At 53.1% G+C, this 16,931-nt stretch overlaps 2 protein-coding genes across 5 annotated transcripts in view; one reads left to right on the plus strand and one right to left on the minus strand.

The window, feature by feature from the left end:
* Positions 1-16,931, minus strand: part of LOC133361284 (zinc finger protein 239-like) — an 807,570-nt gene that overhangs the window by 786,004 nt on the left and 4,635 nt on the right. The window lies entirely within an intron of this gene.
* The window catches only part of LOC133361349 (oocyte zinc finger protein XlCOF6-like), a gene marked incomplete at its 3' end in the record, with an annotated part of 68,528 nt that overhangs the window by 2,550 nt on the left and 49,047 nt on the right, over positions 1-16,931 (plus strand). Inside the window, exons 2-3 of the mRNA XM_061580279.1 lie at positions 2,490-3,002; positions 7,066-7,554. Coding sequence (XP_061436263.1) covers positions 2,490-3,002; positions 7,066-7,554 — 1,002 coding nt within the window. The remainder of the gene's footprint in view (positions 1-2,489; positions 3,003-7,065; positions 7,555-16,931) is intronic.

Below are 16,931 nucleotides of genomic sequence, written 5' to 3' on the forward strand. Positions count from 1 at the left end.
TTAGGATCGCGCACCTGTATCGCACCCGGGGTGGACGCACGCACACACACGCAGCTCCTCACGCGACACTCTGCACGACAAGATCACGCGAGACCACGCTTCGCTATTAATGATTTATTATATGCTACCTGCGAATTGATGTTGAATCAGTGAGTCGACGAGGCTGGCCTATTCCACCCAAACCTGTACCTATTCCCTATTTATTGGCTTACGCTACCCTACTTCACCTCCCCACTCACTGTTTGGTGCCCGCGGTGGTTCGCTGCTCCCTGTGCTAACAGCGCACCTCGATGAGTCGCGCGGACGCCCGGGTCGCTGGCTGGAGCCGCGGCTGGTCCGCTGGCCTGGAGAGAAGAGAGCGATTTCCCCTCTGCGCCCCTCTATTTATCCTCCCTACCTCAAAGGGGATGCTGCGCTGAACAATGGGCTCGTGCACCTCGAGCCCGCGCACGGCGGTTCCGGGCGCTTTTGATCTGCTAATCAGTGAGCGGCGTTGGCGGCGTACATCCTAATTACTCCCTTACCCTTCTTAACAATGGGGCCTGCGCGCTCAAGCGTAATTATCCCAACCCGCCATGACTATGCGCAACAGCTCCTGCGGTCCCGCTATTCATGCTGTCCCGTCCCTCCCCTGCTTGCCCCGTCGACCCGTGGGGGTGTGTGTGGGGGGAAATGCGCCTCAACCGCGGTGGCCGAATGCCCCATGCCGCGACCACACCATATTAAGGCTGGTCGCAGCGCAGCGGCGCAACGTAGCACGGGGGAGGTCGTCCAATTCCCTGATCGCCGGAAACCGTGAGAGTTAACCCCGATAAGGGTTTCTCGGATGAAAACCGGTCGGCCAGGTGACCTCCCCTCGGAGCTCTATGGGGGGGGGGGGGGGGGGAATAGCGTGCGGGTGTGTTCGTGTGAGGTGAGGTGAGGGAGACGCGGGGTTGGCTCCGTTGCTTGGTGGTGGCGAGGTCGGGGATTTGGGCGCCTGCCGAACGGCTTCGTGGCGGCGGCATCACAGTATTATTAGTTTTGAACAACAAAAATGGAGGTTCGTGATTATTATCGCATAATAATAATTATAATTGCACTGTGATAATGTTAGAATCACGCTTTGGCCATATGCATGTTAAGTGAATGCGAACCGGGGGTAGGACATGCAATATTTGAATCTCATTACAATTATTAAAATCCCACTGTAGTCGCATTAGAATCAAACTGTCCACTGTTGGATGAATGTCATGTTAATTTAATCGAATAGCTATAAACGGTATGTAAACAGATAAAGTGTATAACAATCACATATTATAACATAATTACATTTCATGTGATTTGAAAAACATACGTTCATTTAAAAAAAACAAGAATTTCGTGGACCTTGTGGGGAGATGGAGCACAGTGGATCGGATCGTCTCCGCTGCTGTCGACGGGGCCAAGCAGCGAATGTTTAACTCCAGTCACAGCGCCTTACCCAAACTACATCTCCCCAACAAGGCAGCTTTCCCTCTGCTGTGTATTGTGTTTATGGGATAACAGAGGTGTGTATTATCCCATACGCCTTGCCCAAAACGACTGATTGTCCGCTTAACAGCCTCGCCTGTAAACCACCATTGGTGATAGTGTTGTTTGAGAGCAGCTATTAAAGTCGTTTTGGCAAACGAGGTGGTGGCTGACCAAACCATGCCTCGCTGTTTGTCTCCGGAGTGATGACGGATACAAACCAGACCAAGTGGAGACCACGTACCAGATCGGATTTTAGTTACTGATGTTAGAGTGATTGTATTGCAAGTGTGGTCACTACGCGTCTGTACGTGCTCACACACGAAGCTCGGCGATTTTTGGCAACGCCACGGGGCTGCATTCACTTTAAATCGAGGACAATGGAGGGCATGGGGAACGTGTTTTTCCATTTATTCAGAATAAGTGCATAATGACACACTGAGATGCACTTACATATTCATGCTTGAAGCACAATGGGCACATTACCCATCAGTATGTTAATATATATGCGGATTGTGCCTTCCAAAATTAACAATCGAATGCAAATATCCTGAAAGACAAAGGATTGGATCCTAGGGGGGGAGTTATAAGGCGGCTCAGAAGCAGAGCTCAATGCCATTTCGAGAGGGAACTTGATGAGGTTGGACGCTCGACTCGTCGCTCTGCTGATCGCCCTTCAACCGCGAGACAACGCAGCCTGGCGAGCACAATTGCTGCGTCGACAGTTAGGCGACTTTGCGTCGGGAGAGTTCGTGGCGACATCTTCAAACGGGTTCCAGACATCGATATACCGTGAATCTCCAAGTAAGTGTCTATTTTCGCGGATAAAATCTTAAACGTGTTCGTCGTCAAATTTACGGGATTTTTTTGCGTCTCGCTTGAACGCGAGTGTCGTTCTTGTTTTAGCCGTTAACAAAATCTAAAACTCAACGCTAAACATCCTTGCGGCCGATAGCGTACTTTTGACTCGATAACACCGCTGCTGTTACTCCGCTCACATGGAGCAGAGACGCTCTCCACAGCCCCACGCACACGGGGGCAAGAAGCCATTCAATTGCTCTGTGTGTGGGAAGTCCTTTTCATGGCCATCACATCTTCAGAGACACCAGAGAACACACACGGGCGAGAAGCCGTTCCTGTGCTCTGTGTGCGGGAAGACATTTGCACACTCATCACATCTTCAGAGTCACCAGAGAACACACACGGGCGAGAAGCCGTTCCTGTGCTCTGTGTGCGGGAAGACATTTGCACACTCATCACATCTTCAGAGTCACCAGAGAACACACAAGGGCGAGAAGCCGTTCCTGTGCTCTGTGTGCGGGAAGACATTTGCACACTCATCACATCTTCAGAGTCACCAGAGAACACACACGGGCGAGAAGCCGTTCCTGTGTTCTGTGTGTGGGAAGACATTTGCACAGTCATCACATCTTCAGAGTCATCAGAGAACACACACGGGCGAGAAGCCATTCGTGTGCCCTGTGTGTGGGAAGACATTTGCAGACTCATCAACCAGGAACAGGCATCAGACGGTCCACAATGATAGGAAACTGAAATCAAAAGCTGAAATTCAAGGTGCTGCAATGAGTTCTAAAGAAGTTTCCACCTTCGATCCCATGCAGTTGGATCCCGATAGATGGCTGGATGTAATGGAGTGGCTCGAGAGTCAACCAGAGAGCTCGGGGTGACTGAAAAAATATTACGTCATGTGGTTATACCTTTTAAGCCGTATCGAGTACTTTTGTGTGTTATTTTGAACATTTTAGTTTTATAGTTTTTTTGAGAGTTTAATGACGTGCCCAGTGGTGGTTTGTAATGTTATCGGGTTACTTGCCGAAATGGTGTGATGAGCACTGGTTGTGAGAGGGTTCAATTGTAGTCGTTAAGTGTCCCTGTTGAGCTAAAGTTGGAATGCGTCTGTAGGTACATCTTTACTCAACATTTTAAACGATTTTTGTCAAGTATATAGCTTTTTTTGATTGGTATTAATTGACTTTAGATAGTCGATATCAGGATGTACATTGATAACGCGATCGTTGGATATATGGCCTTGACTTCAACATGGACTCGCAGTGAAATGTGGTAAATTAATAAGGAAATCAATGATACTTTAACGTTTTGGTATTCCTGGAACGGAAATGGTTTGCATGGTACTGGAAATGTGTGAACATTTTGACGTAAAAATGATTGCAGATGAATAAAAACGTATTTTTAACAAATGTTTGTCCGGTCTTTAATTTATAATGTTCCTATGTTAAGATAATTTCAGGTGGAGGACCTCCGTCACACAAGTGTGCCCTTAACCCGCAGCATCTTGGCTGTCTACCCGATTAACACGTGTTCCTTGAGGGGAAAGGTCACCGTAGTTAATCGTTCATCAACGTACCAGTCCCTAATCCCGAAGTATGTCCGGGATAAACTGTACTCTATAACATGTAAACTGTAATACTATAAACTATAACACTGAACATTAAACGATTATAAACTAGTGTTTTAATTTATAACCATTTAAACGGAGGTAAGGTATTATAATATCATTAGAAGTGTGGGGGCCGTTGGCCCCCGGGGTCCCTCCCGCCTGCATCCCCTATTCCGTTTACGTTACCCCACCTCCCTATTACCCGCTACGGTTTCGCCGGCATTTGAACGTGACGCCCCTACTGTTACAGCCTCGCGCCGCGCTCTCACGCTGCGAGCATACGTGCGCACAGCATCATCAATCAAACGCCATACTCCCCCTCTTTACACCGCTACGTACAGCTCTCGCACGCTGCGAGTGTGTGCCCGTCTATAGCCCTGTGCGGCACTCGCCTCCACGTCGAATAACCACGTACCAATGCGTATTCGTATCCGACACGTAACGAATGTATGCGCACTCACGTACACAGCTCGCCGCGGCACTCACTCACCACTGGATACTCGCGTTATGATCGCGCACCTGTATCACACACGGAGTGAACACACGCGACACCCACTCTCGCGCCGCTCTGCGCAGCGCTCCCCCGAGGCGAGCCGCAGCACTACACTCACCCCTGACTACTCGCGTTAGGATCGCGCACCAGTATCGCACCCGGGGTGGACGCACGCACACACACGCAGCTCCTCACGCGACACTCTGCACGACAAGATCACGCGAGACCACGCTTCGCTATTAATGATTTATTATATGCTACCTGCGAATTGATGTTGAATCAGTGAGTCGACGAGGCTGGCCTATTCCACCCAAACCTGTACCTATTCCCTATTTATTGGCTTACGCTACCCTACTTCACCTCCCCACTCACTGTTTGGTGCCCGCGGTGGTTCGCTGCTCCCTGTGCTAACAGCGCACCTCGATGAGTCGCGCGGACGCCCGGGTCGCTGGCTGGAGCCGCGGCTGGTCCGCTGGCCTGGAGAGAAGAGAGCGATTTCCCCTCTGCGCCCCTCTATTTATCCTCCCTACCTCAAAGGGGATGCTGCGCTGAACAATGGGCTCGTGCACCTCGAGCCCGCGCACGGCGGTTCCGGGCGCTTTTGATCTGCTAATCAGTGAGCGGCGTTGGCGGCGTACATCCTAATTACTCCCTTACCCTTCTTAACAATGGGGCCTGCGCGCTCAAGCGTAATTATCCCAACCCGCCATGACTATGCGCAACAGCTCCTGCGGTCCCGCTATTCATGCTGTCCCGTCCCTCCCCTGCTTGCCCCGTCGACCCGTGGGGGTGTGTGTGGGGGGAAATGCGCCTCAACCGCGGTGGCCGAATGCCCCATGCCGCGACCACACCATATTAAGGCTGGTCGCAGCGCAGCGGCGCAACGTAGCACGGGGGAGGTCGTCCAATTCCCTGATCGCCGGAAACCGTGAGAGTTAACCCCGATAAGGGTTTCTCGGATGAAAACCGGTCGGCCAGGTGACCTCCCCTCGGAGCTCTATGGGGGGGGGGGGGAATAGCGTGCGGGTGTGTTCGTGTGAGGTGAGGTGAGGGAGACGCGGGGTTGGCTCCGTTGCTTGGTGGTGGCGAGGTCGGGGATTTGGGCGCCTGCCGAACGGCTTCGTGGCGGCGGCATCACAGTATTATTAGTTTTGAACAACAAAAATGGAGGTTCGTGATTATTATCGCATAATAATAATTATAATTGCACTGTGATAATGTTAGAATCACGCTTTGGCCATATGCATGTTAAGTGAATGCGAACCGGGGGTAGGACATGCAATATTTGAATCTCATTACAATTATTAAAATCCCACTGTAGTCGCATTAGAATCAAACTGTCCACTGTTGGATGAATGTCATGTTAATTTAATCGAATAGCTATAAACGGTATGTAAACAGATAAAGTGTATAACAATCACATATTATAACATAATTACATTTCATGTGATTTGAAAAACATACGTTCATTTAAAAAAAACAAGAATTTCGTGGACCTTGTGGGGAGATGGAGCACAGTGGATCGGATCGTCTCCGCTGCTGTCGACGGGGCCAAGCAGCGAATGTTTAACTCCAGTCACAGCGCCTTACCCAAACTACATCTCCCCAACAAGGCAGCTTTCCCTCTGCTGTGTATTGTGTTTATGGGATAACAGAGGTGTGTATTATCCCATACGCCTTGCCCAAAACGACTGATTGTCCGCTTAACAGCCTCGCCTGTAAACCACCATTGGTGATAGTGTTGTTTGAGAGCAGCTATTAAAGTCGTTTTGGCAAACGAGGTGGTGGCTGACCAAACCATGCCTCGCTGTTTGTCTCCGGAGTGATGACGGATACAAACCAGACCAAGTGGAGACCACGTACCAGATCGGATTTTAGTTACTGATGTTAGAGTGATTGTATTGCAAGTGTGGTCACTACGCGTCTGTACGTGCTCACACACGAAGCTCGGCGATTTTTGGCAACGCCACGGGGCTGCATTCACTTTAAATCGAGGACAATGGAGGGCATGGGGAACGTGTTTTTCCATTTATTCAGAATAAGTGCATAATGACACACTGAGATGCACTTACATATTCATGCTTGAAGCACAATGGGCACATTACCCATCAGTATGTTAATATATATGCGGATTGTGCCTTCCAAAATTAACAATCGAATGCAAATATCCTGAAAGACAAAGGATTGGATCCTAAGGGGGGAGTTATAAGGCGGCTCAGAAGCAGAGCTCAATGCCATTTCGAGAGGGAACTTGATGAGGTTGGACGCTCGACTCGTCGCTCTGCTGATCGCCCTTCAACCGCGAGACAACGCAGCCTGGCGAGCACAATTGCTGCGTCGACAGTTAGGCGACTTTGCGTCGGGAGAGTTCGTGGCGACATCTTCAAACGGGTTCCAGACATCGATATACCGTGAATCTCCAAGTAAGTGTCTATTTTCGCGGATAAAATCTTAAACGTGTTCGTCGTCAAATTTACGGGATTTTTTTGCGTCTCGCTTGAACGCGAGTGTCGTTCTTGTTTTAGCCGTTAACAAAATCTAAAACTCAACGCTAAACATCCTTGCGGCCGATAGCGTACTTTTGACTCGATAACACCGCTGCTGTTACTCCGCTCACATGGAGCAGAGACGCTCTCCACAGCCCCACGCACACGGGGGCAAGAAGCCATTCAATTGCTCTGTGTGTGGGAAGTCCTTTTCATGGCCATCACATCTTCAGAGACACCAGAGAACACACACGGGCGAGAAGCCGTTCCTGTGCTCTGTGTGCGGGAAGACATTTGCACACTCATCACATCTTCAGAGTCACCAGAGAACACACACGGGCGAGAAGCCGTTCCTGTGCTCTGTGTGCGGGAAGACATTTGCACACTCATCACATCTTCAGAGTCACCAGAGAACACACAAGGGCGAGAAGCCGTTCCTGTGCTCTGTGTGCGGGAAGACATTTGCACACTCATCACATCTTCAGAGTCACCAGAGAACACACACGGGCGAGAAGCCATTCGTGTGCCCTGTGTGTGGGAAGACATTTTCAAAGTCATCAAATCTTCATAGTCATCAGAGAACACACACGGGCGAGAAGCCATTTCTGTGCCCTGTGTGTGGGAAGACATTTGCAGACTCATCAACCAGGAACAGGCATCAGACGGTCCACAATGATAGGAAACTGAAATCAAAAGCTGAAATTCAAGGTGCTGCAATGAGTTCTAAAGAAGTTTCCACCTTCGATCCCATGCAGTTGGATCCCGATAGATGGCTGGATGTAATGGAGTGGCTCGAGAGTCAACCAGAGAGCTCGGGGTGACTGAAAAAATATTACGTCATGTGGTTATACCTTTTAAGCCGTATCGAGTACTTTTGTGTGTTATTTTGAACATTTTAGTTTTATAGTTTTTTTGAGAGTTTAATGACGTGCCCAGTGGTGGTTTGTAATGTTATCGGGTTACTTGCCGAAATGGTGTGATGAGCACTGGTTGTGAGAGGGTTCAATTGTAGTCGTTAAGTGTCCCTGTTGAGCTAAAGTTGGAATGCGTCTGTAGGTACATCTTTACTCAACATTTTAAACGATTTTTGTCAAGTATATAGCTTTTTTTGATTGGTATTAATTGACTTTAGATAGTCGATATCAGGATGTACATTGATAACGCGATCGTTGGATATATGGCCTTGACTTCAACATGGACTCGCAGTGAAATGTGGTAAATTAATAAGGAAATCAATGATACTTTAACGTTTTGGTATTCCTGGAACGGAAATGGTTTGCATGGTACTGGAAATGTGTGAACATTTTGACGTAAAAATGATTGCAGATGAATAAAAACGTAATTTTAACAAATGTTTGTCCGGTCTTTAATTTATAATGTTCCTATGTTAAGATAATTTCAGGTGGAGGACCTCCGTCACACAAGTGTGCCCTTAACCCGCAGCATCTTGGCTGTCTACCCGATTAACACGTGTTCCTTGAGGGGAAAGGTCACCGTAGTTAATCGTTCATCAACGTACCAGTCCCTAATCCCGAAGTATGTCCGGGATAAACTGTACTCTATAACATGTAAACTGTAATACTATAAACTATAACACTGAACATTAAACGATTATAAACTAGTGTTTTAATTTATAACCATTTAAACGGAGGTAAGGTATTATAATATCATTAGAAGTGTGGGGGCCGTTGGCCCCCGGGGTCCCTCCCGCCTGCATCCCCTATTCCGTTTACGTTACCCCACCTCCCTATTTCCCGCTACTGTTTCGCCGGCATTTGAACGTGACGCCCCTACTGTTACAGCCTCGCGCCGCGCTCTCACGCTGCGAGCATACGTGCGCACAGCATCATCAATCAAACGCCATACTCCCCCTCTTTACACCGCTACGTACAGCTCTCGCACGCTGCGAGTGTGTGCCCGTCTATAGCCCTGTGCGGCACTCGCCTCCACGTCGAATAACCACGTACCAATGCGTATTCGTATCCGACACGTAACGAATGTATGCGCACTCACGTACACAGCTCGCCGCGGCACTCACTCACCACTGGATACTCGCGTTATGATCGCGCACCTGTATCACACACGGAGTGAACACACGCGACACCCACTCTCGCGCCGCTCTGCGCAGCGCTCCCCCGAGGCGAGCCGCAGCACTACACTCACCCCTGACTACTCGCGTTAGGATCGCGCACCTGTATCGCACCCGGGGTGGACGCACGCACACACACGCAGCTCCTCACGCGACACTCTGCACGACAAGATCACGCGAGACCACGCTTCGCTATTAATGATTTATTATATGCTACCTGCGAATTGATGTTGAATCAGTGAGTCGACGAGGCTGGCCTATTCCACCCAAACCTGTACCTATTCCCTATTTATTGGCTTACGCTACCCTACTTCACCTCCCCACTCACTGTTTGGTGCCCGCGGTGGTTCGCTGCTCCCTGTGCTAACAGCGCACCTCGATGAGTCGCGCGGACGCCCGGGTCGCTGGCTGGAGCCGCGGCTGGTCCGCTGGCCTGGAGAGAAGAGAGCGATTTCCCCTCTGCGCCCCTCTATTTATCCTCCCTACCTCAAAGGGGATGCTGCGCTGAACAATGGGCTCGTGCACCTCGAGCCCGCGCACGGCGGTTCCGGGCGCTTTTGATCTGCTAATCAGTGAGCGGCGTTGGCGGCGTACATCCTAATTACTCCCTTACCCTTCTTAACAATGGGGCCTGCGCGCTCAAGCGTAATTATCCCAACCCGCCATGACTATGCGCAACAGCTCCTGCGGTCCCGCTATTCATGCTGTCCCGTCCCTCCCCTGCTTGCCCCGTCGACCCGTGGGGGTGTGTGTGGGGGGAAATGCGCCTCAACCGCGGTGGCCGAATGCCCCATGCCGCGACCACACCATATTAAGGCTGGTCGCAGCGCAGCGGCGCAACGTAGCACGGGGGAGGTCGTCCAATTCCCTGATCGCCGGAAACCGTGAGAGTTAACCCCGATAAGGGTTTCTCGGATAAAAACGGTCGGCCAGGTGACCTCCCCTCGGAGCTCTATGGGGGGGGGGGGGGGAAATGCGTGCGGGTGTCTTCGTGTGAGGTGAGGTGAGGGAGACGCGGGGTTGGCTCCGTTGCTTGGTGGTGGCGAGGTCGGGGATTTGGGCGCCTGCCGAACGGCTTCGTGGCGGCGGCATCACAGTATTATTAGTTTTGAACAACAAAAATGGAGGTTCGTGATTATTATCGCATAATAATAATTATAATTGCACTGTGATAATGTTAGAATCACACTTTGGCCATATGCATGTTAAGTGAATGCGAACCGGGGGTAGGACATGCAATATTTGAATCTCATTACAATTATTAAAATCCCACTGTAGTCGCATTAGAATCAAACTGTCCACTGTTGGATGAAAGGGGAAAAGCAGCTCCGCCTGCGCAGACAGCAGCAGCAGAAGTGCGGGAGCAGCAGAAGCAGCAGCAGCAGGCGCTGCCACCGCGGCAACAGCAGCTGCAGCAGCAGCAGCAGACCTCCACCGACGCTGCTGATGGTCACGCGCAGCCAATGACTGACGGCGGGGAAGATGGTTTCACCGTCGTTGAGTCGAGAAAGCGGAAGGCGAGAGGAGGCAATTCGGGGGGGGGGGGGGGGGCGCGGTGGCACCCTTCCAAAACGCGTGGCCGCCGCCGAGAAAGACAACAGCGACAGTGACGAACGGGACAACCGCCCGAACGCAACAGCAGGGCGCGGCGGTGAGGCCGAGCCACAGGGTGCTGTGGTCGTCATTGACGAGGCCCACCGGCCGGTTGATGCCGAGGCAGAGGGGCGACCACCAGACCCGGACTCGGCTGCCCCGGAAGGGGGGGGGTGCTGGAAGCCACCGATGAGCCTGCCGATGACACGGCGCTCGGGGGTGACGACCAGCTCACCTCCTCACCCGACCAGGTGAGGGAGGCAGAGGCCGCAGAGGGGAGCCGGCCCGAGTTGGAAGACACCTCCGATCGGCACGGTGCGTTGGAAGAGGTAACCACCGAGCCTCACACAAGCGTGCCGGGAGACTCAGACGACGGAGGGTCGGAGTTAGAGATAGAAGACAACTTGAGTGAGGGGAGCAACTCACATGTTAAGAAGAAACGAGAGTACACACCCGGCAAGATTGTCAAATTCCTCCGAACTAGTTACAAGAAGCGGGGGGTCGACATCGGAGATTCTTTCCCCGATGTGCAGGCCTTCTTGAAGGTCGCGCAGACAATCATCAGCGACATGGAAAAGCACAAATGCACCCCGCAGGAAGGCAATCGGCTGAGGGGTTTCATGCAGAAAGCAAGAAAGGGGAGCATGTCCCAACCGGAGTGCCGCCCCGCTGATGCTGTTGCTGAAGCCGACGCCTAAAGCCATGGCTTCCTCAGGTGTAAGGATCGCGAGTTTAAACTGCAACGGAGCTCGAAGCGATCAGAGGTGGCACCGCATCTGCAGCTTCATTAGCGAGCAGAAAGCGGATGTGACGTTTCTGCAAGAAACGCACCTTGACGCAACTCTGCAGCCCCAGCGCCAGCACCTCTTGGGCAGCCAGACCTTCTTTAGTCACGGAGAAGACAACCGCGCTGGTGTTGCAATTGTGTTTAGTCCAAAGTTTCTCCCAGAAGGCGTGGCCTTCAGAGAGATCCAAAAAGGCTATCTGATATCTGTAGACTTCGTGTTAAACAACACGAGGCTACGGTGTTTCAACGTTTATGCGCAGAGTAAGACCAGTGAGAGGAAACGCTTTTTCTCTGGCACACTGCGGAATGCCTTGGAGGCAGGCAGTGCGGACGGGGTGCTCACGGTCGTGGGGGGAGATATGAACTGCACCCTCGACCCGGCTCTCGACCGCAATAGTGCTGAGCCCCACCCGGAATCCGCACGGCCATTAGCCGACATGGTGCAGCAACTGGGTTTGCTCGACACGTGGCGACTGCAACACCCAGGCCAGAGGCAATACACTTGGTGCCGCGCGGGCCTGCAGGGGAGGATGAGCCTCGCCAGGCTGGACCGGCTGTACATCAGTGCGGACAGCGCTAACCGGCTAGGGGGCAGCAACATCACCCCGTCCGGTTTCTCTGACCACCACCTGGTCTCAGCACTGCTGCGAGTCCCCAGGGAGAGGCGTCGCTGCCCCTACTGGAAACTCGACGTGCAGCTGCTTGAGGACGAAAATTTCACGGAGGCATTCAGGGCCTGTTGGTCACACTGGGCAGCAACTAGGAGCAGTTTCAGCTCTGGTCAGCGATGGTGGGAACACACTAAAGCACAAATTAGGGCCCTCTGTCTACAGCTTTCGAGCCAGCACGCCGCCGCCAAGGAGAAGACGGTGAAACGCCTGGGGAGCGAGCGAGCTGCTGCTGCTCGAGGCTGAGATGGGCTCGGCCCAGGACGCGCACAACAACGAGGGCGAGGTGCTGCTGGAGAAGCGGCGACTTTTTAGGGCCGTCACGGACCAACAGGCACATAGTTCGTTTGTGCACAAAAAGGTGCAACACCTGGCACAGACGGATTCTCCCTCAAAGTATTTCTTTAGGCTAGGCAACAGACCCTCGAGCAATGAGAACGACATTTCAGGGTTGCTTACCCCAGAGGGGGAGACAGCAACTGCCGAGGGGGAAATTGCTAGGATCGCGAAGGACTTCTATTCACACCTGTTCAAGGCTGAGCACGTACAGGACGAGGCGGTTGAAGAACTACTAGCTGCGGGCCCTACTCTGGGGGACGCGGAGAGAGACAAACTGGAAAGCCCCGTCACCCTGGAGGAGCTGCACACTGCCATGAAAAGTCTGGCAGCTGGCAAATCCCCAGGGATCGATGGGCTGCCAGTTGAGTTCTACGAAACTTTCTGGGATGTACTCGGCCCTTGCCTGCTGGGGCTGCTGGAGGAGAGCCTGCGGGACGGGGAACTCCCGCAGAGCTGCAGGAGGGCGGTGGTCACCCTGTTGCCTAAGAAGGGGGACCTGCGTCGCATAGAAAACTGGCGGACCGTCTCCCTCCTGTGTGCCGACTATAAAATATTCGCCAAGGCGCTGGCAAACCGCCTCAAAGAGGTGGTGGATCAGCTCGTGCAACCCGAGCAGGCGTATTGCATCCCCGGCCGCTGCATCTATGACAACATCGGCACGGTCAGGGATGTGATCTCCCTCGCGGATATGCACGACGTGGATGCGGGTCTCCTATTCATGGACCAGGAGAAGGCGTTCGACAGGGTGAGCCACGAGTACCTGAGAAGACTGCTCCTCTCCTTCGGGTTCGGCCAGAACTTCACGGCACACGTGCACCTCCTATATACGGGCATATCCAGCCTCATAAAAATCAATCAAAGGCTTGGCTGCCCTGTTCCCGTGACAAGAGGAGTCAGGCAAAGGTGCCCTCTCTCGGGGCTCCTCTACACCCTGTCCCTTGAGCCGCTCTTGCGACGCCTGAGAAACACCTTGTCCGGGTTCAGGGTCCCGGGGCCGGAGAACGCAGTCATAAAGCTCTCCGCATATGCGGACGACGTATGCGCCGTGATCAACGACGCGCAGGACGTCGCTGCACTCTGCCGGGCGGTGGAGGTCTATGAAAAGGCCTCCTGCGCCAAAGTCAACTGGCGGAAGTGTGAGGCGTTATGGATGGGGTCACAAGGTGCAGTGAGTTCCGTGCTCCTCCCAGGCGGAGTCACCTGGCAGGGTGAGGGCGTGAAGTATCTCGGAGTGTACCTAGGGAAGCCCCAAGTCGTTCACAAAAACTGGACCGAGATGAGCGACGTATTTGATGCTAAACTGAGAGCGTGGGCACATCTCGCCCCACAAATGTCCTTCAGGGGAGAGTGCTCATAGGGAATAACCTGGCAGCCTCGGTGCTGTGGCACAGAGCCAAGGCCCTCCAACCCCCGGGCTGGTTATTCACGAGGGCGAACAGGTCGCTTGCCCACTTTGTCTGGAACGGCAAGCACTGGATGAGGCCAGGGGTCCTCTGCCTGCCGGTGGGTGAGGGCGGCCAGGGCCTGGTAGACGTCACCGCTCGAGTGATGAGCTTCAGGCTCCAGGCCGTGAGAAACTTGCTATATGAACAAGAGGAGCTGCCCCGGACGTCGCTGGCCCTCGCCCTGCTGAGAAATGCGGGCGGGCGGCTGGGATATGGGAGGGAGCTCTTCCTTATGGACCTGTCCCTAGTCGATTGCACCGGACTGCCGGGCTATTACCAGAGCCTGTTGGAGGCGTGGCGGAGCCTGGAATGGAGCAGGGCGAGCCCGCTTTCCAGGAGTTGCGCGTCTCCTGCATCCAGCCCCCCGGGCGCTGTGAGGCAGGGAGGTTGCTCAAGCTCGCGAACTGCAGAGACGTGGCCCTCAAGGGTGCCTCCAAGCGGGTGCTGTACGACTGCTGCGTCAAACCACTGCGGTGTCGAGAGCTGGAAAACCTACCGGACACGAAGTGGAGGGAGTTCTTCTCTCCCTTGATCGACACCACCCCCCAGTAGAAACAGCTCTACAAGGCCCCCGTTGCAAAGCGCAGCGGGGACCTCCAGTGGAGGCTGGCGCATTGGACGCTGCCCTCGGCGGCGTGGATCAGCAAGGTCACCCCGGGGGCATCAGACCTGTGCGTGTTCTGTGGCGCGAGGGAGGACCTCGCCCACCAGTACGTGGGTGCTCGCGGCTGGACCCGCTGTTCAGACTCCTGGGAGCCGTGTTTAAGAAATTGGGGGTGCCCTTCTACAAGAGCGTTTTTATATGCGGGGTACCGTACCGGGCGGACAAGCGCCACATCCTGGCAAACTTTGTCTGCGCGCACGCCAATATGGCAGTATATAAAACGCGAAAAAAGAAACAGCGAGGTGACACGGACGATAGTTGTTCAGCGGAGGCAACGCTGAAAGGTCTGCTGAAAGCGAGGTTCCGGCTGGAGCACGCGTACTTTTCCCAGGTTGGAGATGCGCACGCCCGTGTTCCAGGAGCGGGGGGGGGCCGGTCAGGCCTCTGCACCAACACGAATGGTGAACTGACCTTCACTTTTTAATGATCGAGTCGAAACGGGCGTTAGACCGCGGCGACGCGGGCAGGACGTATGCGGCGGTGCAAGCGCGCGTGGTGGAGCGGAGCGCGTGACAGTCCGGCCGTGCGGCGCACGCGCCTGGCAGTGCGGCACATGTGCTGAGGTGTGGCGCACGCGGCGGTCTGAATAATGTGGTGTGTGCGCGGCGGTGTGGCGCGCTTGGCGGTGCGGGACACGCGCCGCGGTGTGTCACGCGGAGTGAGGCGGCGTGGACGCACGTGGCATGGGTGTAGCGCGCGCGGTGGTGCGGCACTCACTCAGCGGTGTGACGCACTTGGCGGCGCGGCACATGTGCTGAGGGTGTGGCGCACGCGGCGGACCGAAAATGTGCGCACGTGCGCGGCGGTGGGTCGCACCAGGTGGTGCGGCGCACGTGCCGTGGTGTGACGTGCGCGTTCGCAGCATGGTGCATGCGGTGGTGTGACACACGTGTCGCGGAAATCTCGCGGGGTGGTGGTGCGTGCGCAGACGGTGTGCACACGTGACGTAGATGAATGTGCACGTGGCGGTGTGGCTCGCGCGGTGGCGTGGCGCACGGGCTGCGTTATCTAGCGGTGGTGATGTTACCGATGACTGTGACCTCGAACCATCAGGGGAGGAAGTGTGGAATAAGCGGGGGGGCCCTGCCAAGCAAAGAGGTTGCCAAAGCTCGAAATGACACAGCGCGTCGGATGCTGTTGCGCGGCCGGTGCGTGGGGATTGTGGTGCCGCGTTGCGCGTCGCGGGGCGGCGGTGGGATGGTGAGCTGTGCTTTTTGGTGTGGCCATTAAGGCTTGAATATTGCAAAATTCCAGGGCAATTTGCCGCTGGTGCATAAACTTATATAAAAGTCTATCTTGTGTGTCACCACCTGGTCCCTTAGTTGATGCACTGTCTTTACATCACCCCACCTCTATGACCTCTACCTGACCCCGCCATGGGCGGAGCAACTTGGGGGACATACCCGGTGGTACCTGTAGGCAATACAACCATGCCCTGTCCCCCACTGCCCATGGAAGCACGTCCTCCCGACGGCCCGAGTTCTTTTCATTAGCGGCTTGCGCTCTGGTGGGGAAAGGTCCTCGTTATGAATCGTTTCGCAACGTTCAGGTCCAGAATAGCGAAGTATACCGGGAATCACCTGCAGTTAAAAATATGTAAATTGATAACACTATAAACAATAACACTAAACATTAAACGACAAAAAAAGATAACAACTGGTTTTATAATTTATAGCACCATAAACGGAGGTACGGTATTTTAATTTCATTAGAAGTATTATAATGGAACTCTACACATGTTTGTTAATTGTCCGTTCAATCGAACCGACGGTCGGATATGTGAACTGTGGGGGGTCGAGGGTAAGAATGGCATTCAAATTTTAGAATGACAATTTGGTCGTTTTAGCAAATTACTGTACTTGAATGTATGTTATGTGCAAATGCAAATTGTTAGTCGTAAATGCGAGGGAGGGGTTAAGAGGTGCACGTTTAATCCAGTGTTAACATTTATTTTAGCATCATATTTAAGGACACTGTTGTTGATAAGAATTCGTCTGGACATGGCACGTGCCTTGTTCTACTCGATCAACCAAAATTAGTACAATTTCGGTCATGCAGAAGCGTGATTTCATTCATGAGTAGTATTCACACAGCCCCGATGACACCAACCTACCTAAAGTTATGGTTAAACAAAGTAATCTTGAGTGACTTTAATCTCAGCTCAGACATGATCATCGCAATCATTTCCAAAGACGTGTGGGGTCCTGCGAGAGCAGGTCCCCACTCGGAATCGGAAGTAGCTGCGTCGCCCTCGAAATGTGATGTTGCTGCTGTTGTTGTCGCTACTCTTGTTGCTGCTGTAGTTGCTTCTGTTGCTGTAATAAACGCAGGGAGGTGTTGTTCCGTGAGGGATGACGCCTTTGATTAAAGCCTCTGATCAAACTCACCCGATTGACGCCCTTGGTCGTTGCGTTTGATCAACTCTGATATTGTATACTCTCACATGCTAAGCTCTAA

Source organism: Lethenteron reissneri, chromosome 72 (assembly GCF_015708825.2).
Source record: "Lethenteron reissneri isolate LAM-NWPU_2019-01 chromosome 72, ASM1570882v1, whole genome shotgun sequence".
Classification (NCBI taxonomy): Eukaryota; Metazoa; Chordata; class Hyperoartia; order Petromyzontiformes; family Petromyzontidae; genus Lethenteron; species Lethenteron reissneri.